Source organism: Cetorhinus maximus, chromosome 33 (assembly GCF_964194155.1).
Source record: "Cetorhinus maximus chromosome 33, sCetMax3.hap1.1, whole genome shotgun sequence".
NCBI lineage: Eukaryota > Metazoa > Chordata > Chondrichthyes > Lamniformes > Cetorhinidae > Cetorhinus > Cetorhinus maximus.
In genome coordinates, this window is record NC_135911.1 from 12,806,408 (window position 1) to 12,832,237 (window position 25,830).

Genomic DNA, 25,830 nt, shown 5'->3' on the forward strand with positions numbered 1-25,830 from the left:
AATCTTCTTAGTTGTAACATTCTTTAAAGGTATTGCTTCAGGAAACTTAGTAGACACATCCATTATTGTTAATAAATAAATTTCCACTTTTAGTCTTAGGGAGAGGTCCTACACAATTAATTATGAGCCTGGTAAAAGGTTCTTCAAATGCTGGTATTGGGATTAAAGGCACTGGCTTAATCACTGCCTGTGATTTTCCTGTTACTTGACATATATAACAGGTTCTACAGAATTTGACTACATCCCTATGCAATCCTGGCCAAAAAACCCTCTATCTTTTCCTGTGTTTTCCTAATTCCTAAATGTCACCCCCATTGGAATTTAATGAGCAATCGTCAGAATCTAGTTTCTATAACCTAATGGAATAACAATCTGATGCACCTCTCTCCAGCTTTCATTTGCTGAGACATGATCCGACCGCCACTTTCTCATTAATATATTCCCTCGAAGATAATAACATGCTGGAATACATTTTGCTTCGGTTTCTGAATAAGCTTTCTGAGAAAACTGTTTTAATTGCAAATCATTTTTCTGTAACTGCACTAACCTCTTTGAGTTAAACACTTTCCTGCATTCCTTCCTCCTGAACAATGTTATCAAATACAGTGCCAGATAATTGGATTTCAACACCTTCTTCTTGCCTTTGAGCTGCCTGCTTATCTTGTTTGTCTTGTTCTTCCCTGAGGGCCTTTGATCTCATTATAACACAACCAGGAAACAATCAAGGATGTTCCTTCTGCAGCACATCTGTTGAAACCACTTCTACAGGCTGCTCAACAACCACAGGCATCACCCACATTTGCAATCCAGCTATATCATTACCCAGAATAAACTGAACCGCTGCAATGGGCATTTTTTCCACCACTCCAACTATAACTTCACCTTTCTTCCATCTGCTCTTTAAATTTACCTTCCACAACAGAATAGATTTAGCATCTCCATGAACCCCACTTATTATTACCTTCTCCTGCAACACTCCCTCTGAAAAACAAATATCACTACCCCACAACATTAAGGATTGACTAGCCCCTGTGTCTCTTAAAATTTTAACATCTTTACCTACTCCACCCTGTACACATGGAAAGACCTTCCCTTCATATACAAAGTCTTTAAACATTTCTACAACCTGCTTCTCAGAATTCTCTTGAGTAAACTGTGAGCACATTCCCACTTCTTTACCTTTTACTGATTCTCCTTGTTTCCCCTGTAGACAAACTACTAGTTTCTCCTGCACCTGAAACTCAGAACCCACAGTACTTTAATTTCCAGAGCTATTCTGTACCCCAATAATTCCTACAGATTTTCTCTGCAATCTCCAACACACTGACTCTGTGTGCCCCACTTTAGTACAATGAAAACACTTCAATTTTTGAAAGTCACTTCTACCTTCAGCACCTTCCTTTTTGTTCTGAGAAAAAACTTCCTGGGAACTTCCAGCTACTCCTTCTTTTCCCTAACTAGCTGCCTTCCTTTCACCTTCCCACTTTTTATCCTTTTCCAATTTGAAAGGGTGATGGAAAAAAGGTTTAGTTCTATGAATTAACTCATAATCATCAGCTATCTCTGCTACAGAATCAACCCTCTGTTCCTCCACGAGTTCTCGCAAGGGTTTGAATCTTTAAATTCTTCCAAAAGGATGACTTCCCTAAGAGATGCATAGGTTGTCTCTGTTTTTAATGCCCATATCTACCAGTCAAAATTACTTTGTTTTACTCTTTCAAACTCAATATAAGTTTGCCCAGGCTGTTTTCTCATATTCCTAAATTTCTCCCTGTATGCTTCAGGAACCAACTCAAATGCACTCAAAATAGCTTTTTTCACATCATAATTCACCAACATTTCTTCTGAAAACGAAGCATATACCTCAAGCCCCTCTACCTAACAACTTAGACTGTAATAATAATGTCCAGTTTTCCTGTGGCCATTTCATTTGTTTGGCTAGCTTCTCAAATGAAATAAAGAATGCTTCAATATTTGTTTCCTCAAACTTTGGAAGAGCTTGTACAAATTTAAACATATCCCCACTAGGTTGTACTCTAGGGACAAATCCTTCCTCATCTTTTGACATCTCTTCTCTAACTGCCAGCATTTGGAGTTGGAATTCTCTCCCTCTTTTTCTCTTTCCTCCTTCTCTATCTTCACAATTTCTAATTCCCCTTTAAAAGCAATTTCTCTCTCCTTTGCTTCAAATTCAAGCTTTTCCAGTTCCTTTGCTTGTTCAAATTCTAGCTTCTTCATTTGTAACTGAAGTCTCACTACCTCCAGCTATGACTCACTAGTGTCAGGTTTCACTTCCAACTGTAGATGCTGTGCTCTACTTTTAACCATATCTGATTTCCTAGCTCCTGCAGGTAACCTCAATTGTAACTTATCTGCCAACTCTGTTAACGTACTTTTGGTTATTCTGTCCAACCCACTCAGAGTTATCTCTTCTACTCCCAGACAAGTCTTAGCAATTACGAAAGTCTCACCACTTCTAACTTACCTCACCAACTCCTGAATTCAAAGTGCCTCTCGTACTCGTAAGCTTAAGATTCACCAATTCCGAACCAATCAAGTAATTAGAAATATGATTTAATCCCAGCACAGCCCCTAATTGTTATGAATGATGCAGATGGTAATGTGGAGTTATTTAAAAATCCCAGAGGGAAACCTTAAACAACTGTCATAACCTATAATTTTTAAGCATTATATTTCAGACATGAGTCTAAATTCAAGAATCAAGCCACCAGTTCTTGAGGTTTTACATTAAACTAAATGAAACATATTATTAATTTACACAGGTTAAAATATATGTACACATGGCTACAAATTACTACCATCATAACTTATAACAAATTTCCAAACTAATCTCCATTAAGGCAACAGCAACCCATAGACTTAACCAGACACCAGGCAAAACATTTTCACCTTACGAATTCAAAATCAGGTTCTTTCACTTTGGTTGCTGTGGAGGCAGTTGGAGACTTACAGCTGCCTTTTGATCTCACATTGCCTCTGTTCTGCACACCCAAAAACTACTGAAGTTATATCTACCACTATTGATTGAATTCGAATTCTCATTGTCTCACCAGCATCTTTGAACTTCACCTTTTAACAATGAAACTCCTTTCATTGTGCCAATTTTATTAGTAATATAAACATATCGCTTGGTATTCAAAAGATGCAAATACATGTTATCTCTCTAACATATCAAAACTAGTACCCATCAAAGCACCCAGACTAGCTGGCTTTAATCCAATTAAGACACACCCGCAGACTAAGCCTCTATTTTAAAGGAAAACTATTTTCCAAAAAATTATATACATTAATAACTTCATGACAAGGTCAGAAGTGGGGATGTTCATTGATGATTGCACAATATTCAGCACCATTCGCAACTCCCCAGATATTGAAGCAGTCCATGTCCAAATGCAACAAGACCGGGACAACATCCAGGCTTGGGCTGACAAGTGGCAAGTAACATTCACACCACACAAGTGCCAAGCAATGACCATCTCCAACAGGAGAGAATCTAACCATCACCCCTTGGGCGGAATTTTATTGCTGATGCACGGGTGGCGGAGCCCGCACGTCAGCGCTTAAAATGTCGCACGCTGATGTTGAGCGAGCGTCCCAACGTCAGCGCGCGGCATCGTGACATTTAGGTGGACGAACGTGCTATGAAGTGCGGCACGCGCCCGCCATTAATTAAAGGCCTTGTTAAGGCCCTTAACTCGGCAATTGAAGCCGATTTTGAGGAGCCTGTGCGACCTTCGCCTTGGCGTATGGGCCCAACGGGCAGGCGGGAAACTGATTTTTTAACAAACCTCATCCACGGGCGGGATATGTGGGATCAGAGGGATTGTTCATGTTTTTTCTGAAGTATTTAATGCAGAAAGTGTTTTAAACTTGCCTGTGTAATTGTTAGCAGTTCAGATCGATTTCCAATAGCTTTCTCTGTACTTTGAAGCTTCAGCTCAGCAGTCTGCAGACAGTAATCTTTATTAGGCCTGCAGCTTTCCAGAGGCCTCCATTTAGCTTGGGTATGGCTTCTAACATCTCCACTGGAGGCAGCTCCTCTGAGGGAGGGATAGAATAAAGACAATCAGCCTCCAGGGGAGCCAGGCGCATGCACAAGGCCCCTTCTGTGTGTGATCACAGGATGCAGAATCTGCAAGTTTGTGCAAGGTACCCATGCAGCTCCCATGACACCTACATCCTCAGACACTCCCACTTGCCGGTGGTCCAAGGTGGAAGGGGCCGCAGAAGATGCCACTATCCTGCTGCCAGGGTATACAGGCGGCGAAGCAGCTACCTCACTGCGACTGAGGTGCAGTGCCGAAGGAGGCTCCATCTGTCAAGGGAAACATTCAACTATATCTGTCAGATGATTGGCCCTGAGATCTCGTCTAACTGTGTGGGCGGACACCCCATGCCAGCGGCTCTGAAGGTCACAGTTGCCCTCCACTTCTATGCATCTGGCTCCTTCCAGGGCTCGGTGGGTGATCTTTGCGGTGTCTCCCAATCAGCTGTCCACACTTGTGTCAAGCAGGTTACAGACGTTCTGTTCAGATGGGCATTGACCTTCATCCACTTCCGCTGCGACCAGGCAAGTCAAGCACAGCGAGCCAGAGGCTTCGCGGCAGTTGCTGGCTTCCCCCATGTCCAGGGTGCTATAGACTGTACAGATGTCCATCAAGGCGCCAGCAGGTGAGACTGGTGCCTTCGTGAACAGGAAGGGCTTCCACTCCATGAACGTGCAGATAGTGTGTGATCACAGGATGCAGATTCTGCAAGTTTGTGCAAGGTACCCAGGCAGCTCCCACGACACCTACATCCTCAGACACTCCCAGGTGCCAGTGCTCTTCAGTGCTCCAGCTTGGCTTGATGGCTGGTGGGTGATAAGGGCTATCCCCTCAGAAGGTGGCTCATGACGCCTCTCCGCCATCCAAGAACAGAAGCTGAGGAGCGTTACAATAGGAGCCATGGCACCACAAGGGCTGTGGTGGAGAGAGCCATCGGTCTTCTCAAGATGCGTTTCCATTGCCTGGACTGCTCAGGGGGCGCACTCCAGTACTTCCAGATCGTGTCTCTGTGATAGTGGCAGCATGCTGCGCTCTGCACAATCTTGTGCTGGAAAGGTAGGATGCACTTGACGATGAAGACCTTGACGCAGTGGATGAGGCTGCACGTGATGAATTCAGCAGTGGCTCAGAGGATGAGGAAGCAAAGGGCAATGATGAGGGGCAGCACGCCGACCTGCTACTACACCAAGGAGGCAGGGACATCCGGGACACTTTAATCCAACAAAACTTCAGCTAGCTCCACACACATGGATCAGCAGGACCAGCATTGCCTGGCACTTCCACACGTGGCACTTAGGTGCTACATCTTCCACCTCATCAGCTGCAACTAAGGGCTTAGTACAGAAACATCAATATCCACTCAAACACTCATGATATGTCTGTGAAACATACAAATGCAGCACAAAGGAAACACCCTCAGCCATGGTCAGAAAAGTGGACTTTATTGCCACCAAAATAAAGCACAAATGTCGCTCTGACGTACACAATGATACATTCCCTAATCTAGGGCCAACACAAAATCACCAGTGACAAGCCCGTGGTGTGCCTAACGTGCCTTGTGCTTACGTTTGCGGGTGCTACGTCTAGGTGCCGCCCCATCGCTGGGAGTGGCATCTGAGACAGCCTGCCGACTCTGCTGTCCTGTTGGCCTTGATGACCTTGGCGGCCGTCCTCTGGCCCATAGAGCCTGTGCTGGCCCCACCTAGGAGGGAGTGGCCAGTTCCAGAACTGGCACCTCCCCAGTTGTTGCAGCCTCAATGGATGCAACAGTCACTGGCAGCGGGGCGGAGGAGCTGCTACTCTCGCCCAGAGCGCCCTGAGAGGAGATCACAGCGATGACAGCCAGCTGCTGTGCCGATGTGAGGTTACACTGGACCTCCCTGCTCACCGCAGATGGATGGGCACCGAGCGGTGACACTTGGTGCTCAGAACATCTCCCACATTGCGAATGACCACTTGTGGCCATTAGCGCTGTGAGGGCTTGCAGGTCAGAGCGAAACCCAATCAGAAGATTCTCAATCCACTGGAAGCCCCTCTCCATAAGAGTCACCAATCTCTCAATGGAGGAAGCCTGAAGCTCTGTCCTGAAGTTCATGCCATCACTGACATTCTGCCTGGATTCCTCCACCACAGAGACCAAGTGAAGCACACCCTCATGCAGCCCTGCCAGATGCTCCCACGCACCCTGCCGCTTCTCCTGCAGCTGCTGCATGGCTGACATCTCCAGAGGCACATCATCATTGCCGGACTCAACATGTGCCTGGTCCCCTGCAGTCCTCCGGCTGCTGGTGCCATCGGCACTCTCTGTCCGTGCCATCTCCTCCAGCGATTGTGAAATGCCCTCTCCACTGTGCCCCGGGACACTAGCCAACATCATAATCCCCACCGCTGTGCTGGTGCTTAGCTCGCTGAAAGCATGTGACGCAAGTTGTAAGTCTTGGCCCTCAAATGTGGAGGGGGGGGTGCTCTGGACTTGTTGGTGGTGGCCATGCGGTGATGCTGAAATTAACAACAAGGACGCTGCATCAGTTAGCGTTCAGTCAGTAACACCTTTCATCCTTTCCCCCCCAGCCTCATTAGTCGCTCACCCTTCAAGAACCTAAGGAGACGAACATTGGTGGGGTGGTAAATAGTCAAGAGGAGGCCCAAACATTACACGCGCATACAGTCAGGCTGGTCAGATGGCCTAAGGAATGCCACATGGAATGTTATGTGGATAAGTGTGCGGTTAAGCACTTGGGCAAGACAAGCAAGGTATGGGAATACATGAGTAGGACCGTGGGAAGTCATGACGATTACAGGGACCTTGCTGGGCAGACCTGTTAAGGTAGCAGAACAGGAACATAAGGCGTTTAACAAGGTAGAAGCCAGACTTGCCTTTATTAGCCGAGGAATAGAATGTAGGAAAAGGGAGGTCATGTTGCAAGTGCAGAAAACGCTGTCGAGGCCATATCTACACTTCTGCGTTCAGTTGTGACCTGTGCTTCATGGGAGGGATGGCACTGGAGTGGAGAGAGTGCAGAGGTTCCAGACCTGGATGCAAGCTGGCCTAGAGAGTTGGGAGTAATGAGGAAACATTGCATACACTTGCGACATTTGCCGTGGAGCACAGGAGATTGACAGGTCACATTATTGACCTTCATACCGTTATGGGGGGCATAGAACGGGTGGACAGAAGGCAACATTTCCCCTTGGCGCAGGGATGACTAACGTGGTGGCATTTATTTAAGTTGAGCGCCATGTGGCTGACAGGTGAGGTCCTGAGGACCTTTTGGACAGAGTATTGTGGGACGCACAGGCTGAAAGGGTGGTGGAGGTACAAACACTCCTAAGATGCAATAAGTCTTTGGATGTGCAGCAGCGATGCCATGGCATGTTAGGCCATGGGGATAGTGGTCACAAATGGGATAAGGCGACTTTGGAAAGTGCTAGAGACACGCATCCTCAAGGGGCCGAGGAACCTTTGTGTATGACCCACATGTCTGACTGTATCAGTCTGTGAATGAGCTGTGTTGCTGGATTAATGATTGCAGCAATCATCAGTGCTTTGGATGGTGGGGAGACAGAGTGGATGGGACTGTGGCCCTCAAATACTTGGCCGCTGCACCCCAGCCTCGCTGACACCTGCTGACCTGGCCGCCTGCCTCCTCCCCAGCTCCATGGCCTGCTCCTCATGCGTGGTGAGGTGCTGCAGCATGGCGTGCCCACCACCAGTCCGCAGGTGCTCCCGGATATTGCTCTCAGTTTTTGCCTGCAGAACAGAGGAGAGCATTTATTGGGGCTGATCGCTCATGTACTCTGCACACGCACGACGCACCCTAACCACAGTGGCCCATCTGAGGCCTCCAGCGGCTCCTGTCCACACTACTGTTGATCAGTCCCCAGAAGATAGTACGGCTGCTCCCGATCCCCTCCCCCAAACGGACACCTTGGACACATTCGGTGTCTATCACTTTGAATAACACATGGGTCTTAGCACCCATGGCAAGGAGGCGCAACTAGGCATGGCACCGAGGCCAGCAGATGGCTCTTGGCCACGACACCTTGAGGCTCCCCTTCCACCATCTCATCACCATCAATAAGACAGGAGTTGGAGTTCTGAGTATGTGGCTAGCTGCCTCCCTTGCAGGCTGCCCCCAGACTACTCAAATACGACAAACACCAACATATGCTGCAGGGAGAACCCATCATCTCAACCACTAAGGCTGATGTAAGCATGTTCACTATCTGTTTGCCCACCCAGCATGCGCCAAATGCCCAATGCAGTAATGACACTAAGATGTGGAGGGGTGAGGGGGAGCCTCAAAGGCTAAGGCTACCTGCTGGGTAAAATGGCCAAGGCTGACATGGTACTCACCCTTCCAGAGCGCAGCAAATCATTGAAGTGCTTGCGGCACTGCGTTCCGGTGCACCACACAGCATCATGAGAGCTAACAGTCTCCGCCACCTCTTGCCATGCCTGCCTGGTGACGTGGGGTCCCTCTTCCTCCCATCCTCCGGAAACAAGACATCCCGATGGTTGGACACCTCTTTGAGGAGGACAGCAAGGCAGGCATCTGAGAACCGAGGGGCACAGTGGCCCCCCACTGGCCTACCCTGCAGCCTGCCCCCCTCCTCCTCCTCTGCCCTCACCTCTTGTGCTGCCCGATGACTGGACATGGTGAATAGCCTAAAGGAGGCTGCCTGGCTGTTCTTTATACAGGCTGCTGGTTCCCCATTAGAACCGGCGGTCTGAACACGTCTGCCACTGATTTAATTTTCCCAATGACCACGGGAGTCGGAGCCCCCGCTGGGCGGGCCTTAATTGGCCCGCCCGCGCAAAGTGGTGGCGCGGCCTGTTTCAGCAGCGGGCATCAGCTGCCCGCCTGCCGCCGAGTCAGTCAGGCCCGCCAGTCTGTTAAACGCAAAATTCTGCCCCTTGACTTTCAATGGCATTACCATCACTGAATCTCCCAATGTCAACATCCTGGGGGTTACCATTGACCAGAAACTGAACTGGACTAGCTATGTAAATACTGTGGCTACAAGAGCAGGTCAGAGGCTAGGAATCATGCGACGAGTAACTCACCTCCTGATTCCCCAAAGCCTGTCCACCATCTACAAGGCACAAGTCAGGAGTGTGATGGAATACTCTCCACTTGCCTGGATGAGTGCAGTTCCCACAACACTCAAGAAGCTGGACACCATCCAGGGCAAAGGAGCCTGCTTGATTGGCACCACATCCACAAACATTCACTCCTTCCTCCACCGACGCACAGTGGCAGCAGTGTGTACCATTTAAATGATGTACTGCAGGAATTGACCAAGGCTCCTTAGGCAGCACCTTCTAAACCCATGACCACTGCCATCTATAAGGACAGGAGCAGCAGATAGATGGGAACATCACCACCTGGAAGTTCCCCTCCAAGCCACTCACCATCCTGACTTTGAAATATATTGCCGTTCCTTCACTGTCGCTGGGTCAAAGTCCTAGTACTCCCTTCCTAACAGCACTGCGGGTGTACCTACACATGGACTGCACTGGTTCAAGAAGGCAGCTCACCACCAGCCTCTCAAGGGCAACTAGGGATTGGCAATAAATGCTGGCCCAGCCAGCGAAGCCCACATCCCGTGAATGAATTAAAAAAAAGGTAGACTGCAAGCTTGGAATTATCAGAAGAGGCTAGGTGCAGGAATGTGTGTGAAATACTATTGAGTAAACATGGATGCTGGCTTAGCATGTAAGGTGTGAAGGGAATTTGTATTTTTAGGTAAGTGAAGGGATTGTTTAGATTTCAAAAGGGATGTTAGTCTGTTTACAACTAACCAGATATGTAAGGTTAAGGAGTGTATTTATTTTTCCCAAAGGTTACTGACAGTAATGGCAACATGAAAGTTTTTATATTATGAGAAAGGTACCGTTCTAAAGACATATGAAACAATGGAGTTCACATATTAGACCATAAGATGTAGGAGCAGAAGTAGGCCAATCAGCCCATCGAGTCTGCTCCGCCATTCCATATAATCATGGCTGATCTGATAATCCTCAACTCCACTTTCCTGCCTTTTCCCCATAACCCTTGATTCCTTACTGATTAAAAATCTGCATATCTCAGCCTTGAATATACTTAACGACCCAGCCCTCTGCGGTAAAGGAATTCCACAGATTGACAACTCTCTGAGAGAAGAAATTCCTCATCTCTGTTTTAAGTGGGTGCCCCCTTACTCTGAGATTATGCCCTCTGATCCTAGACTCTTCCACAACAGGAAACAATCTCTCAGCATCTACCCTGCCAAGCCCCCTAAGAATCTTATATGTTTCAATCAGGTTACCTCTCGTTCTTCTAAACTCCAATTAGTACAGGCCCAATCGACTCAATCTCTCCTCATAAGAAAATCCCTCCATCCCCGGGATCAACCAAGTGAACCTTCTCTGGACTGCCTCCAATGCTACTACATCTTTCCTTAGATAAGGGGACCAAAACTGTTCACAGTATTCTAGGTGTGGTCTAACTAGTGCCTTGTATAGTTTTAGCAAGACTTCCCTATTTTTATACTCCATTCCTTTTGAAATAAAGGCCAACATTCCATTTCCCTTACCTATTACCTGCTGAACCTGTGTGCTAGCTTTTTGGGATTCATGCACGAGGACCCCCAAATCCCTTTGTGCTGCAACTTTCTTCAGTCTTTCTCCATTTAAATAATATTCAGCTCCTCTATTCTTCCTGCCAAATTGCATAACCTCACACTTTTCACATTATATTCCATCTGCCACATTTTTGCCCACTCACTTAGCCTGTCTATATCCCTTTGTAGACTCTTTGTGTCATCCTCACCACTTGCCGTCCCACCTATTTTTGTGTCATCCGCAAACTTGGTGATAGCACATTCATTTCCCTCATCCAAGTCATTAATATATATTGCAAATAATTGTGGCCCCAGCACTGATCCTTGTGGCACTCCACTAGTTACAGGTTGCCATCTTGAAAATGCACCCCCCGCCACATCCCAAATCTCTCTTTTCTATTAGTTAGCCAATCCTCTATCCATGCTAATATACTACCCCCAAAGCCGTGGGCTCTTATCTTATTAAGTAGCCTTATGTGTGGTACCTTATTTAACGCCTTTTGGAAATCCAAATATATTACATCTACTGGTTCCCCTTTATCTATCCCGTTTGTTACCTCCTCAAAGAATTCTAATAAATTTGTCAGGCATGATTTCCCCTTCATGAAGCCATTCTGACTCTGCTTGATTAGATTATGCATTTCTAAATGCTCTGCTATTACATCCTTTATAATAGGCTCCAACATTTTCCCAATGACAGATGTTAAGCTAACTGGCTGATTTTTTGTCTCCCTCCCTTTTTGAATAAGGGCGTTACATTGACAGTTTTCCAATCCTCTGGGACTTTTTCCAGAATCTAAGCATTCTTGGAAGATTAAAACCAGTACATCCATTATCTCTGCAGCTATTTCCTTTAATATCCTAGGATGCAACCCATCAGGTCCAGGTGACTTATTGGCCTTTAGCCCCATTAGTTTCCCTAGTACTCTTTCTCTGATTATTTAGTATTTTTGGAATGCTATTAGTGTCTTCTACTGTGAAGACTGATGCAAAGTATTTATTCAATTCCTCTGCTATTTCCTGGTTCCCCATTATTATTTCCCCAGCCTCATTCTCTAAGTGACCTATATTGATTTTGGCCTCTCTCTTCCTTTTTATATATTTAAAGAAGCTCTTACTGTCCATTTTCATATTACTTGCCAGTTTACCCTCAAAGTTTATTTTCTCCCACTTTATTTTTTTTTGGTCACTGTCTGTTGATTTTGAAAGCTTTCCCAATCCACTGGCTTACCACTAATCTTTGCCACATTGTATGTTTTTTCTTTCAATATACTATCTTTAACTTCCTTGGTTAACCATGGTTGGTTTATCCCCTTCCTATAATCCTTCTTCCTCACTGGGGTATATCTTTGTTGTGAGTCATGAACTATTTTCTTAAATGTCTGCCATTGTTCATCAACCGTCTTTTCTGCTAAACTCCTTTCGCAGTCCATTCCAGCCAATTCTGCCCTCATTCCTTTGTAATTACCCTTATTTAAGTTTAGCACAGATGTTTCCGAACTAAGTTTCTCACTCTGAAACGGAATACTAAATTCCACCATGTTATGGTCACTGTTTCCTAGGAGATCTGCGACTCTGAGATCATTTATTAAACCTGCCTCATTAAACATTACCAGATCCAAAATAACCTGTTCCCTGGTTGGATCCACAGCATATTGTTCCAGGAAACTATCCCGAACACACTCTATGAATTCTTGCTCATGGTTACCTCTGCCAATTTGATTTTCCCAATCTACATGGAGATTAAAGTCACCCATGATTAAAAAACCAGCAGAAGCTCCCATATTCCGCAGCAGCAACACATCGCCCATCCTGCCATCGCTATCTCATTTAATTTAATTTATTAATTAATTACTCTAGTAACCCTGCTCTTTACACTTTATTGAAATTAATTATTTACACCAGTATCAATCTTATGCTTAACAAGCTTAAAGAGAGGGAAACATATATAAAGGAGGATGAAAGGCTATGTGAGGTGACAACCATGTAAGGTCTAACTGGATTGTGTGAAATAGACTTTAAGAAGCCTCCAGCCATTTGTGTATAAGTCTGTTATGTGCAGTAACTGAAGTTGGAGAAATCCATTTAGGATTCCACTGTCAAGTGGGTACTGTGTTAACTTACTATTTTTAAAAAAATCTAAAATGTGTTTTGGACTGTTGCCTTAAAGACGGTGTGTAACTGGGAGTCAGGTTAATTTGGAATTTTAGGATTTGTTATCGTATTAGGTAATTGTAGTCTTATGTAGGTGCTTGAAATCTTTTATTTTGTTAATAAATATTTTAATTTAATTTTTAAAATCTCTAAAGGTCTTGGAAGACTCATTACTTCTGAGTTCAGTGCACACCACCTCCTTGTAATAAATACAAATTGCAAGACCGTTGTGATGGTGGGACCAAGTTTCCCTTGAGGATTTGGTTTGCCTGGCACACATCATCTGCCAAGTCATAACAGTGAGATGATTATCTGTGGGTTTCAATTCGTACATCCTCCTTCAGGATTGCCCCTCACTGTTGGCAACATCCTTCTATTCATTCTTTTTGTAAACGTCTTTAGATATTGTTTGATGATCCACCAGGACAAAATGGACAAATTCAATCCTGTGTCAGTTCCCTCCCTTTCATTAGCCCACCGAGCCAAACTTCCTCTGATGTCACCACCCCTCCCCCCTGCTCTAGCCCTGAACTCGCATCTTTCTCTAGTTTCTCTCCTATCTCTACCATGCCGTCCCTGAGCTCATCTTCTCCATCAGAGCCACCTCCTGTCCCCTCAACCTTGTTCCCACCAAACTGCTGACCACACAACTTCCCCTCCTGGCTCTCATGTTAACCAATTTTGTTATCCAGTCTCTCCCTTCGCTTCCACTCACTCTTTCTTTCAAGACTGTTGCCATCACCCCCTCCTCAAAAAAACAATCCTTGACCCCACCGTCCGCATAAACTCCCATCCCATCTCCAACCTCTCTTTTTGCTTGGAAGTTCTTGAATGTGTTTCCAGCTCCTGAGTGCTTTCCCATCTTTCCAGAAACTCCATGTTGAAACCCTCCAGTCAGGTTTATGCCCCTGCTACTACCGAAATGACTCTTATCAAGATCACAAATGGCATCCTGTGGACTGTGACGAAGGTAAACTTTCCCTCCTCATCCTTCTCGACCTGTCTGCAGCCTTTGACATGGTCGAGCACACCACCCTCCTCCAACACCTCTCCACTGTCATCCAGTGTGCTCTCACCTGGTTCCACACTTATCTATCTAATTGTAGCTAGAGAATCACTTGCAATGGCTTTGTAGCATCATCTGAACAATGTTAGTTTTCACCTGTCCACTGAGGATACCCAGCTCTACCTCACCACCATCTCTCTCGACTCCTTCACTGCTGCTAAATTATCAGGCTGCTTATCCGACATCCAGTACTGGATGAGCAAAAATTTGCTCCAATGAAATATTGGAAAGACTGAAGCCATTGCCTTCATTCCCCGCTCCAAACTCTGTTCCCTCGCTACCAACTCCATTCCTCTCCCTAGCAGCTCTCTGAGAATTAGCCAGTCTTTTTGCAACTTTGGTGTCACATTTGATCCTGAGATGAGCTTCTGGCCTCATATTTGTGCCATCACTAAGACTGCCTAGTTCCACCTAGTAACATTGCCCGACTTCACCCTGTCTCAGCTCATCTGCTGCTGAAACCCTCATCCACGCCTTCAATACGTCCAGACTCGACTATTACAACACACGCCTGGCTGGTCTCTCGCATTCTCCCCTCCCTAAACTTGAGGCTGTCCAAAACTCTGCTGCCCGCGTCCTTGCGTGCACCAAGTCCTGTTCACCTTTCACCCCATATGCTCGGTGACCCACACTGGTTCTTGGTCAATCCTTGATATTAAAATTCTCAACTTTATTTTCAAGAGCCCTCATGACCTCAACTCTCTCTATCTTTGTAACCTTCCCCAGCTCCTACTGTAGTATAAGGATCAGGTATATAGAGGGTTGAGGTGGGACTGAGTACAGTACCACCACACGGTGATAAGAAGGCACATAACCCAGACCTAGGGTCAATGTGGTGTTGGCCAGAGACATGTTAAAACCCAGACGTGGAGACAGCTCCTCACCTGTACCCTTTACAGTAAATATCTATATAGTTACAAGTAGTTAATAAAGACTTGCTGTTAACATACAGGAGACCACAAAGACATCCTTAACAGACACGTGCTGTAACAAACACCATTACAACATTCAACAACATTTTTAGCTCGGCAGGCGGGCGCGCACCCGACCCGCTCGAGGGTAAATTGACCCTCCTCATCCCGACGTCAACGCATAGTCCCGCGATATTTCGTCGGTGGGCGTGCGCCGGAGCCGGCAGCACACCCGCTGACAATTAAAAGGACTGATAAGGCCATGAAAGGATCAGTTAAATAGAATTTTTCACTGCCTGCCCAACCTTACGGAGTCACATGAGGGGGTATGTTTCATTACATTTTTAATTTCATTACTTTTTTTTTAAAACTCTTCAGAACAGAACTCTTCTTAAACAGAGCTGCCTCAGGTAGATTATCAAGCGCGCACTCGTGTGCATGTGCGAACTTTGCGCTCGCCCTACTCCCCCTCCGTTCGCATTTCATGCTGGGCGGGCTTTAATTGGCCCACCAGCGTGAAATCGCCTTCCGGCCTCGACCGCAGGCGGAAGTCGGCTTCCCGCCACGGCCCCACAGAGCCTGCCCGACAAGGATGAAATTTTGCCCATGGTGTCAGCTCAAGAAGAAAAACCCTCAGCCTCACAAGAATGCTGAAAAACTAAGAAATCAAATGTCTTCCATGGGTTCTGACCTGAAAGAAGCTCCCACTGAAGCTAAAGACACAGAAAATTCGCCAGAAATTGCTTCAGGAGAAACAAACAGGGAGCTAAAGGTTTTATGCAGCAGAAGATGGCAAGAGTGAGCTACATCTTTTTAATTTCCAGGCTACAGCTAATCCTAAGAAGTGCCTTTCACTAATCCAGTCAGAAGCGCCGCTTGAACGAAACCCATCGCTAATCCCGATCCCCAACTCCGAGCCTCAACGCGTGGCCTCAGAGGTGAAAAAAACAAAATCAACTTAGTCAACTCTCGGGGATCTCGTGACTGTCTGAATCTTTAAACAGGAGGCGTGGGGTTAATTTAAATGACTCGCTACTCGCAGTGCTACACTGCTGAAATGAGTCAAGTCGAGAGACAGCTGACCCACGCAGCCATTATTAGAAACTCTTCATTCAGAAACAGGCCACCGCCACTTTGCAAAACTGGCAAGGGCAGGAAATCCATTGTTCTGCAGTGAATGACGATGCCATCTTGGAAGCCTGTAAATCTATACCCACACTTTAAAAATCTTCAACATGGATCTCGATTCCACACTTCCAACTCCACTGGGACTCACCCTCAGCCCAGGAGGCTCAAGGACAATTAGGGATGGGCAATTAATGCTGGCCTAGCCAAGCGGCGCCCACATCCTGAGAATGAATTTAAAAAAAACCTTCCTTTGGTAACTTCCAGAGCGAATGGGTGAAATAAACTAATCTTTTCCTTTTTAAGTAAAAAGGCTTTGCTGGCGGGTTTATTTTTAAATTGGAAAGCTCACTCCAAGGATAACACATGCACACTCACTATATCGTTCACGGGTGACTTCGGGGAAACACTTCGGAATTTAACTCTTTCAGCCCCAGGATTGTTCTGGTGAATCTGCGCTGCACCCCATCCAAGGACAATATATCCTTCCTGAAGTGCGGGGCCCAGAACCAAACACGGTTACTCCGGATGGGGTCTGAGAGGAGGTTTATATAAACTCAGTCACTCTGTCCTTAATGGCCATTTCTAGTGAGCTGACAGGTTGATAATTTCCCAATCTATCCCTCTTAAATCTTAAATCAAGAGTAGAGGTTCATGAATTAAAAGGGTTGTTCAGTACAGACAGGCAGAGAAGCATAATCAAGCACAGATTCGAAATGAAGACCCCACAGCCTTGCCCTGACAACAACTGAAGGAGAAACTGAGGGAAAAAATAGAAGAGGAAGAAAAAAACTTGGAGGGGCGGGTAACACTGAGATGTGGACTGAGGGAAGATTGAAGAAAAGCAGAGAAGAAGCAAGGCCATAAGGTGACACCAAATGAATTAATCTCTACACTCATATTTTGAGGGAAAAATTTTAACTTTTAACACACAGCAGCCTTCCAAATTAAGGTGGAAATGAATGAAAACAAGCGGCAATCCTCACTTATGCCTTAGGAGCAGGAGGAATTGAGAAGAAAATTAGCAAAAAGCAATTTGCTAATTGGTACACATCAGCACACACAACCCATCCGAAGGAAACACTCCAGGCTGGATGCAAAAATCTCCATTTTGATTCGTTCCCGTGTATAATACTTTCCCTAACCCCAGGTATTTTTTTAAGGGGCGAAAGCATATTATATTTGGAAAATTACAGTGCTCATATTATAAAATCTAAAATGCAGTTGAATGGTATTGTCCAGTCCTATTTGCCTATGATTGATCTTTAATAAACTGTCCACTTTTCTGCACTGTATTGCCACAATCATAGGGGTTGACCATTATTAATGACAGTCAGACATTTAAGACACTCACCATCACTGATAATCACACATTTCCAATGATCACCCTCTTCTGCTTCTTCATATAAAATATCCACCCCTTGAACCTGTGACACAGGAACAGGAAGAGGCCCATTCACCCCCTCGAGTCTGTTACGCAGAAACAGGAGGAGGTTTATTCAGCCCCTCGAGTCTGTTACGCATAAACAGGAAGAGGACCATTCACCCCCTAGAGACTGTTACACAGGAACAGGAGGAGGGCCATTCAGCCCCTTGAGCCTGTTGCACAGGAACAGGAGGAGGGCCATTCAGCCCCTCAAGCCTGTTACACAGGAACAGGACGAAGCCCATTCAGCCCTCGAGCCCCTGTTACACAGGAACAGGAGGAGGCCCATTCATCCCCCTCGAGCCTGTTGCACAGGAATAGGAGGAGGCCCATTCAGCCTCTCGAGTCTGTTACACAGGAACAGGAGGAGAACAATCAGACATTTGAACAGCATCAACAGCTCTCCAGGTGTGAACAGAAACAACATCACAAAGTCTGCACACAAAGATGTAAACATTTTCAGGTATTGGCAGCCAAGGAGCTGTATTCCCTCTTCCAGACGACTCACGTTGACACATCAACCTTTTCACATCAACAGTGAATAGTTTACCAACAACGTCAGGAGCTGCTTCCTCAATTAGCGACGCCTCCTCATTTTAACTCACAATGACACATCAACCCTTTCTCATTAAATACACAGAGGGAGCAGCACAGGAAGAGCTCATTCAGTCCAAGCAGAGCGTGTGGGCAGTTACTCCCCAAGCGAGCAGGCAGAGAGATCCTGGGTACGTAACGGAATGATTGGAATTCACTTCTACAGCCAACATCGTCCTTTGTTGATGTTGTGACTTTATGAAGACAGATTCCAATTATTGATCCCTTAGAAAAATTTATACTGATTATTGAGATCTGGGCGTGAGGCTCAAGTCTGTTGTACAGAACATCTTTTTAGTTCCAGGGACCAGGGATGCTTAGAGACATCAACCTGATCTCAAAATCTAAGCTTATGGTCCTAGTCCCAGTACTGAGGGATTGCTGCACTGTCAGAGGGTCAGTACTAAGGGAGTGCTGCACTGTTAGAGGGTCAGTACTGAGGGAGTGCTGTACTGTCAGAGGTCAGTACTAAGGGAGTGCTGCACTGTCAGAGGGTCAGTACTGAGGGAGTGCTGCACTGTCAGAGGGTCAGTACTGAGGGAGTGCTGCACTGTCAGAAGGTCAGTACTGAGGGAGTGCTGCACTGTCAGAGGTGTAGTCATTCAGATGAAATGTTAAATTAAGGCAGCGTCTCAGGTAGATGGAATTTTGAATGTGGTCTCCCTGGTCTTACGGCCCATGTTTATCACTCAAACAACACTGCTGAAAACCAGATTATCTGTTGAGCATCACATTGCAGTGCATGTGTGCAAATTGAATTCTGCATTTCTCACCATTTCCTAGATTACAATAGAGATGACACATCAAAAAATGCTTTATTCAACGAGAAGTGTTTTGGGACACATTATGCCTATGCCTCAATCTATTGTACAAAAGTGTAGGGACCTGAGCGTTGGGACGTCATGAGGTGGCGAAAGGCGCTATAGATATGCCAATCCTTCATTGTTTTTCTTTCTTAAAGCCTTGTAACTCTCTGCAGAGCACATATCATCCCACAGAGAATCAAATTAATCTGTGAATACATTGTCTAAAAGCAGTTCTGATCTCTTGAGAGCTGTTGGACAAGAGGTGAGTTCTCATTCACTCCTTTCTCTTTCACAGCTTGAGAGTGAGAAGCTGAAGAAATATCTGGGAGCGGACAATGATCAGGAAATCTTACTTCCTCCTGTCACTTCTCCAAGGTAATATTATCGTCAGCTTGGGCAGGTTTATGGTTAATAATCTTTGGAAAAGATCATTCTTATTGATCTCTGATTGGGTCACTGCTGGATTGATTCCCAGTTTACAAACTCACACCAAGTCCAATTCACTCACTAACTTCGTGTCTGAGAATACCTCAAAATTAAAATTCAGGTCCTTGTGTGCAATTCCCTCCATGATATCTGTAACCCTCTCCAGCCCTACAACCCTCCCTATCTCTGTAACCTCCTCCAGCCCCTAAAACCTTTTCTTTCTCTGTCACTTCCTCCAGCCCCTCCAACCCTCCCTTTCTCTGTAACCTCCTCCACCCCCCACAACACTCCCTATCTCTGTAACCTCCTCCAGACCCTACAACACTCCCTATCTCTGTAACCTCCTCCAGCCCCTACAACCCTCCATATCTCTGTAACCTCCTCCAGCCTCTACAACCCTCCCTATCTCTGTAACCTCCTCCAGCCCCTACAACCCTCCCTATCTCTGTAACCTCCTCCAGCCCCAACACTCCCTATCTCTGTAACCTCCTCCAGCCCCTACAACCCTCCATATCTCTGTAACCTCCTCCAGCCTCTACAACCCTCCCTATCTCTGTAACCTCCTCCAGCCCCTACAACCCTCCCTATCTCTGTAACCTCCTCCAGCCCCTACAACACTCCCTCTCTCTGTAACCTCCTCCAGCCCCTACAACCCTCCCTATCTCTGTAACCTCCTCCAGCCCCTACAACCTTCCCTATCTCTGTAATCTCCTCCAGGCCCTACAACTCTCTGTGGCCTCTAAGTCCCTCTAACCCAGCCTCACGTACGTCTCCGATTTCCATCGCTCCACCATTGGCAGTCGTGCCTTCACCTGCCTGGACCCTGAGCTCTGGAATTTCCTCCCTAAACCTTGGGGATGGGCAAGAGGTCAGAATTGGAGGAGCTCAGAGATAAAAATTTGTTTTTTAAAAATTAAAAAGTCTCATTACTGCAAAGCAGCAGAGCTTAGAATAGACACATAGATCAGCCCTCACACTTCCTATCATCATATCAACCAAACAAGATTAAAAAGGCAGCAAAGTAGCCAGTTTCTGAAGGTGTCGAAAATACAGACTTCCTGTCTTTCATTGTCTTTATTTCCATTCTGTAGCTTGCTCAGCCATTTCAGAGGGGCAGTTAAGAGTCAACCACATTGTTGTGGGTTTGGAGTCACGTGTACTCCAGACTGGATAGAGACGGCAGATGTCCTTCTCTAAAGGACATCAGTGAACCAGATGGGTTTTTACCACAATCAACAATAGTTTCAGGTCACCATTACTGAGACATAGCTTTCACTTCCACATTGAATTCAGTTTCAACCAGCTGTCTTGGTCGGATTCAAACCCATGTGCCCAGAGTATTAGCCTGGATCTCTGGATTACTAGCTCAGTGACATCACCACTATGCCACCATCTTCCCTCGTATTAGTAGTTACCTTCACTACAGATAAAATTTATAGAACCACAGCATAATAAAGCAAAGAAATAGACCATTCAGCCCCTCATGCCTATGCTGGCCCTTTGGTAGATCTATCCAAATCATCAAACTCTCCCCCGCTCCTTACCTGTTAAGTTCTTTTTTCCAGTCTAAACTTTCTGTTGAACTTGCTCCTTCAAAGCATTGGCACAGGCATGATGGACTGAATGGCCTCTTTCTGTGCTGCCTCACTCTATGGCTCTGTGAAATAATTTCCTAGCCAGCGAGTTCCTTTCTTCGCTGCATCAATGCATGAATATTGTAGAAGAATGAGGGCTGATTTTCATCAGCCTTTCATGTGGGTTCCAGTTCAGTTTGAACCAAAGCGTAGTGTTGTGAATGTTGTGAACCCAATACAGCGGCACCTCTGACACATGCACAGCTCAGGTTAGAGGCGCTTTGTTAGTGTGTTTCATAGTGTCTGCTGGAGTAGGGTCAGTGCTGAGCTTGGGGACAAGTCAGTCTACAATACTGCATCAGAATCAACAATACAATATGGGGTTTGGATCAGAAATAATTCCTTAGACAATGAGGATCCAAAGAGATTCCTTAGACAATGAGGATCCAAAGAGATTCCTTCGACAATGAAGACACAAGTTGTACCAACTAGATTGAATCAGGTTAGCCAATCAGCTCAAGAGCAGGCAGGAAGGTTAGGCTAATTAGTGATTCATGACAGTGATAATGGTGGGTGTCATGAAGCTATTAATATAACGTTATTGGAAATTTTTGTTTAAAAATAGAAGTTTAGTCTGTGGGTGTGTCTTAATTGGATTAAAGCTAGCTGGTCTGGATGCTTTGATGTGTACTAGTTTTGAGATTTAAGAGAGGTAGGGTGTATTTGCATTTTGTTGAATAGAGCATTCAAGAAGGAGAGTGAGCTCTGGCAGCTAACTAGCAGAGACCAAGCAATGTTTATATTACTAATAAAATCGGTACTAAGAAAGGGATTTTATTGTTAGACGAGGTGGAGTTGAGGGGCTGGTGATAAAATGAGAATTTACATTCAATGAGATGTGCTGGGTATAACCGATAGCAGTTTTGAGTGTGCAGGGCAGAGGCAATGTAACATCAAAGCCTGTAACTTACCACTGTGTCTGCAAAGGAACCAAAGTGAAAGGAACCTCATTTTGAATTTCTCAGGTGAAAATGCTTTGCCTGGTGTCGACTTAAAGTCTATAGGTTGTTGTTGCCTTAATGGAGATTAGTCTGGGAATTTGTTAAAATTTATAGTAGTAATTTGTAGCCATGTGTATGTGTTTAATTGTGTTTGTAACTTAATAAAATGTTTCATTTAGTTTCATATAAACCTTCAGAGAACTGGTGGTCTGATTCCTGAATTTAGAGCTGCCTCTCGAACATACCACTGAAAAATATAGGTTATGACACTTGTTTAAAGTTTCCCTCTGGGATTTTTAAATAACTCAGCTTTACCAACTGCTGGGTCATAACGGTGAGGGTTCTGAGGGCTCCTACTCCATTGTCCTGCCTTGTAAATTAGCACTGAATGTATCTCAATTGGTGCGTCTTGTGGACCCTGTGCTGGGTGGAAGACTGGTTTCACTAAGGACCATGGGCCAATGTAGAATGAACTTGTCCACTCCTGTGTCCAGGATTTTCTTCCATCTGTTGTGAAACCTTGGGGAGTTCTTTGTATTCATTAGGTTACTGGAGCGTTCCACTGGGTGAAGAATTGCCTTCACATTATAACCACATTTAGAAACGTCATTTACTGAGAAAAGATTTGAAGGCAGAAAGATGTCCAGATCGATGGGCAATGTGACGATGAGTCTGCCCAATAAGTGGGTAAACTAAAATAATCAAGGGACAGCAGAGGTATTACTACACATATCGATGAGAAAAGGAAATAGCATAAAGGACTGCCAGATAATTCAAGCTATTCTTATATTTAAAAAGGAAGGCTGAAACAGTCAAGCAAATTATAGACCAGTCAGGTTAATGCTGTGGGGTGGGGGGGGGGGGGGTCTAGGAAACACAATCTTAACTTTAATATACAACAGAATTATACTTATAAACTGAAAATATAATGGAGGACAGTCAGTGCAATTTCCAAGGGGAAAGTCCAGAAAATCTTAAACATTGAGCATTGCTGAAAAAAACTGACATGCTGTCAAAGATTTTCATCTTGCACCCATCAGGACAATTCACAAGAATGCCAATTGTAAAGGGCACAACAATTTATGCTGCATGAGAAGAGTGCTGTTTGGTTAGCAACTGGACTCTAATTGGTGGAGTTGTTGCTATTCAGAATGCGCCAGGGCACAGTTCACTGCCAAGCTTTTGTTTAAATTCAAACCAGGCAGGACGACTCTTGACTGATCAAGCTGTGGCTCTGGGGAATGAACCAGGGAATGGCTGTCCCAAAAGCTTTTGTTTAGCTGAAAAAGGCGCAAGGCATGGACATGCTCTTTCTGTCTGCAAAGGACAGGGCCCTGTGTGTCAACATATGAAGCTTCTAGCATGCGTAAGTGAGCCACACAGCCAGCCCAACAGATCCGTTTGATAAATTACTCATAAATGAATTCTTTAAAGCGGTAGGAGAAAGAGCAGGAATAGTCATTGGAATAGTTGTGTAGTAGGGGTGGTATTCTTGAATATTCAACCATTGCTGGTCGCCTTTCGAAAGTGGTGAGGGTGGACCATCTGCTTGAACTGATTCGCTCTGTGTGCTGAATGTGATCCCACAATCCTTAGGTAGAGAATTCTAAGATAGTGACCCAGCGATGATGCTTTAAAGGTGATATATGTCTGAGGGAGAAAGTGGTCTGGGCAGGAGGTGATGGGCATTCCAGCAAATTGCTGCCCTAGGAGAGGTCAAAGGGGAGGGAGGTGCTGTCGATGTAACCCTGGTGAGTTCCAGTGTTAAATATTGATATTTCTCTCCCTAGCTGCACTGTCACGTGAGTGGAAAATCAACAATCCAGGAGAGGTGACTGCGCAGGAAGGTTCGTGTGTACAGAATCCATGTCATTACAGTTTTCCATCACATTTGAAAAACCAATCGCGAGATGGAGTCTGGTTTAATAAAGGAGGAGGAAGGTCATCTGTAGCCTTTCACTCCAAGGATCACAATCATGAGTTACCACGGTTCCACCATCGTACACGGCTGTCTGGAGACCTGGAAGATGGTGATTGTTCCCTGATTATAAACAACATCAAACGGGAAGATGCTGGGCCTTATTATTTCAGAACAGAATTTGACAGCAAGAATAGATACAACTACTCTGCTGTAACCCAGCTTAAAGTTTCTGGTAAGTGCTGTGTTATAATTACTCAACAATTCACATTCAACACTCCATGGGAAATAACACAAACTGTGACGTTTACATATTAACACAAAACACAGCTTATTATAACACACTGTCTGATTCTCAACAACCTGGTGATAGCTTCCAGTTCAGTCTGAAAGCAACCTCTAATAGTCACTTTAATATCAATGATTAAATATATTGACTGAGTCCATCAATGTTATCAGGTTATCCACTCCCATCGATTTCTCTAATCCTGTTTAAAAGTCCTACAAATCGGAAAAAGAAAGATTCGTATTTCTATAGCACCTTTCACCTCCTCCGGACGATCCAAATCCCTTCGCAGATAATGAAGTACTTTAGAAGTGTAGTGACAGTTAATTATGTAGGAGACGCAGCAACTGACTTGTGCACAGCAAGCTCCCACAAACAGCAATGAGATAAATAACTGATCATCTGTTTTAGGTGCAGGTTCAAGGATCGTTTTGAACTGTTTTTATCCTGCCGGGGATAGATTTATTTTAACTTTGGAACTCATCTTTGAGGAAGTGATGAGCCAGTCCTGTCCAAGGTGTAAGCTGCTCCTTCACCCTCACCCCATTATTGTCAATTCAATGGACTCTGGGTGAATGTATATTAAGCTCAGTGACAGACTCGCCACCAAGCACAAAAATAACAAAATATATTCTCTTACATAGAGATACACAATCACAAAGAATTATCTAATCGATCCCATAGATCTCTCTCGCCCCGTTTAAAAGTCTTACATATTGACTAAAGAAAGGCTCTTATTTCTGTAGCGCCTTTCCCCATCTGAGGGCATCCCAAAGTGAATCAAAGCCAATGAACAAATTGTTGAAGTGTAATAACTTGCTATGTAGAAAAACACAGCTGCCAATTGGTGCACAGCAAGCTCCGATAAAAAGCAATGAGATAAATGACTGGATGATGGTTCAGTGATTGTTTCAAATTGTTTCTGTCCTGCCAGAGACAGTATAGAATTTAAATTTGGAAAAGATTTCTGAGACAGTAATGAGCAAGTTCTCTCCAAGTTGTGAATTGCCCCTCCACCTTCATGCCAGTATGGCCAATTCAAGGATCTCACTAATCAGAAAATAGGAAATTCTTTCCTGATCGTTGTAATCTTTCACTTCTGGGAACCTCCTTGTAAAAGTTCTTTCTCTGTGATTTCTATTTGAACTGATGCTTCACGTTATATTTCTCTAAAAGGATCCATTCTCTGTCTGTTAGATTTCACAGATAAACCCACGATATTCCCTGCTGAAATTATTGCAGGAAAGCGTGTGGATGTAAGCTGCACCTTTACCACAACGTGCAATGGAACAGCAGCACCTGTCTTAACCTGGGACATTCCCACTGACATACCTGGATCAGTCTCAAACACTGTAACTCAGCATGGCGTCACTCTGACCTATACATCTGTTCTGACCCTGATCCCATCACTCAAACACCACGGACAAACTCTCAGCTGCAGAGTGAGATATCCATCTGTTTCATCGGAGCGGACCCTCATACTAACTGTGCAATGTAAGTACGGACACTCTTCTTTCTAAGTACAGACGTCCTTCACTGTACGTTAGCTGTAAAAGTCTAGGTTGTCTTCATCTGCCATCTTGCTGTGCACAATCTAGTGTGGACCAGGCCAGCTCTTTTAGTGACTAATATAGGGCAGGACACCAGCAACACCTCTGCTTTGAATAGTGTCATGTGATCTTTTGTTTACCCTTAGAAGGCAGTCGGTGCCATATTTTAATGTTATATGTGAAAGACAGCACTTTGGAGAGTGCACCACTCCCTCAGTACTGACCCTCCAACAGTGCAGCGCTCCCTCGGTACTGACCCACTGACAGTTCAGCCCTCCCTCAGTACTGGCCCACCGACTGTGCAGCATTCCCTCTGTAGT

At 45.1% G+C, this 25,830-nt stretch overlaps 2 protein-coding genes across 2 annotated transcripts in view; both read left to right on the forward strand.

The window, feature by feature from the left end:
- LOC144671611 (uncharacterized) overlaps positions 1 to 25,830 on the forward strand; it is a 307,259-nt gene that overhangs the window by 62,281 nt on the left and 219,148 nt on the right. The window lies entirely within an intron of this gene.
- Positions 1 to 25,830, forward strand: part of LOC144671537 (sialic acid-binding Ig-like lectin 12) — a 98,297-nt gene that overhangs the window by 49,876 nt on the left and 22,591 nt on the right. Inside the window, exon 5 of the mRNA XM_078533490.1 lies at positions 25,158 to 25,454. Coding sequence (XP_078389616.1) covers positions 25,158 to 25,454 — 297 coding nt within the window. The remainder of the gene's footprint in view (positions 1 to 25,157; positions 25,455 to 25,830) is intronic.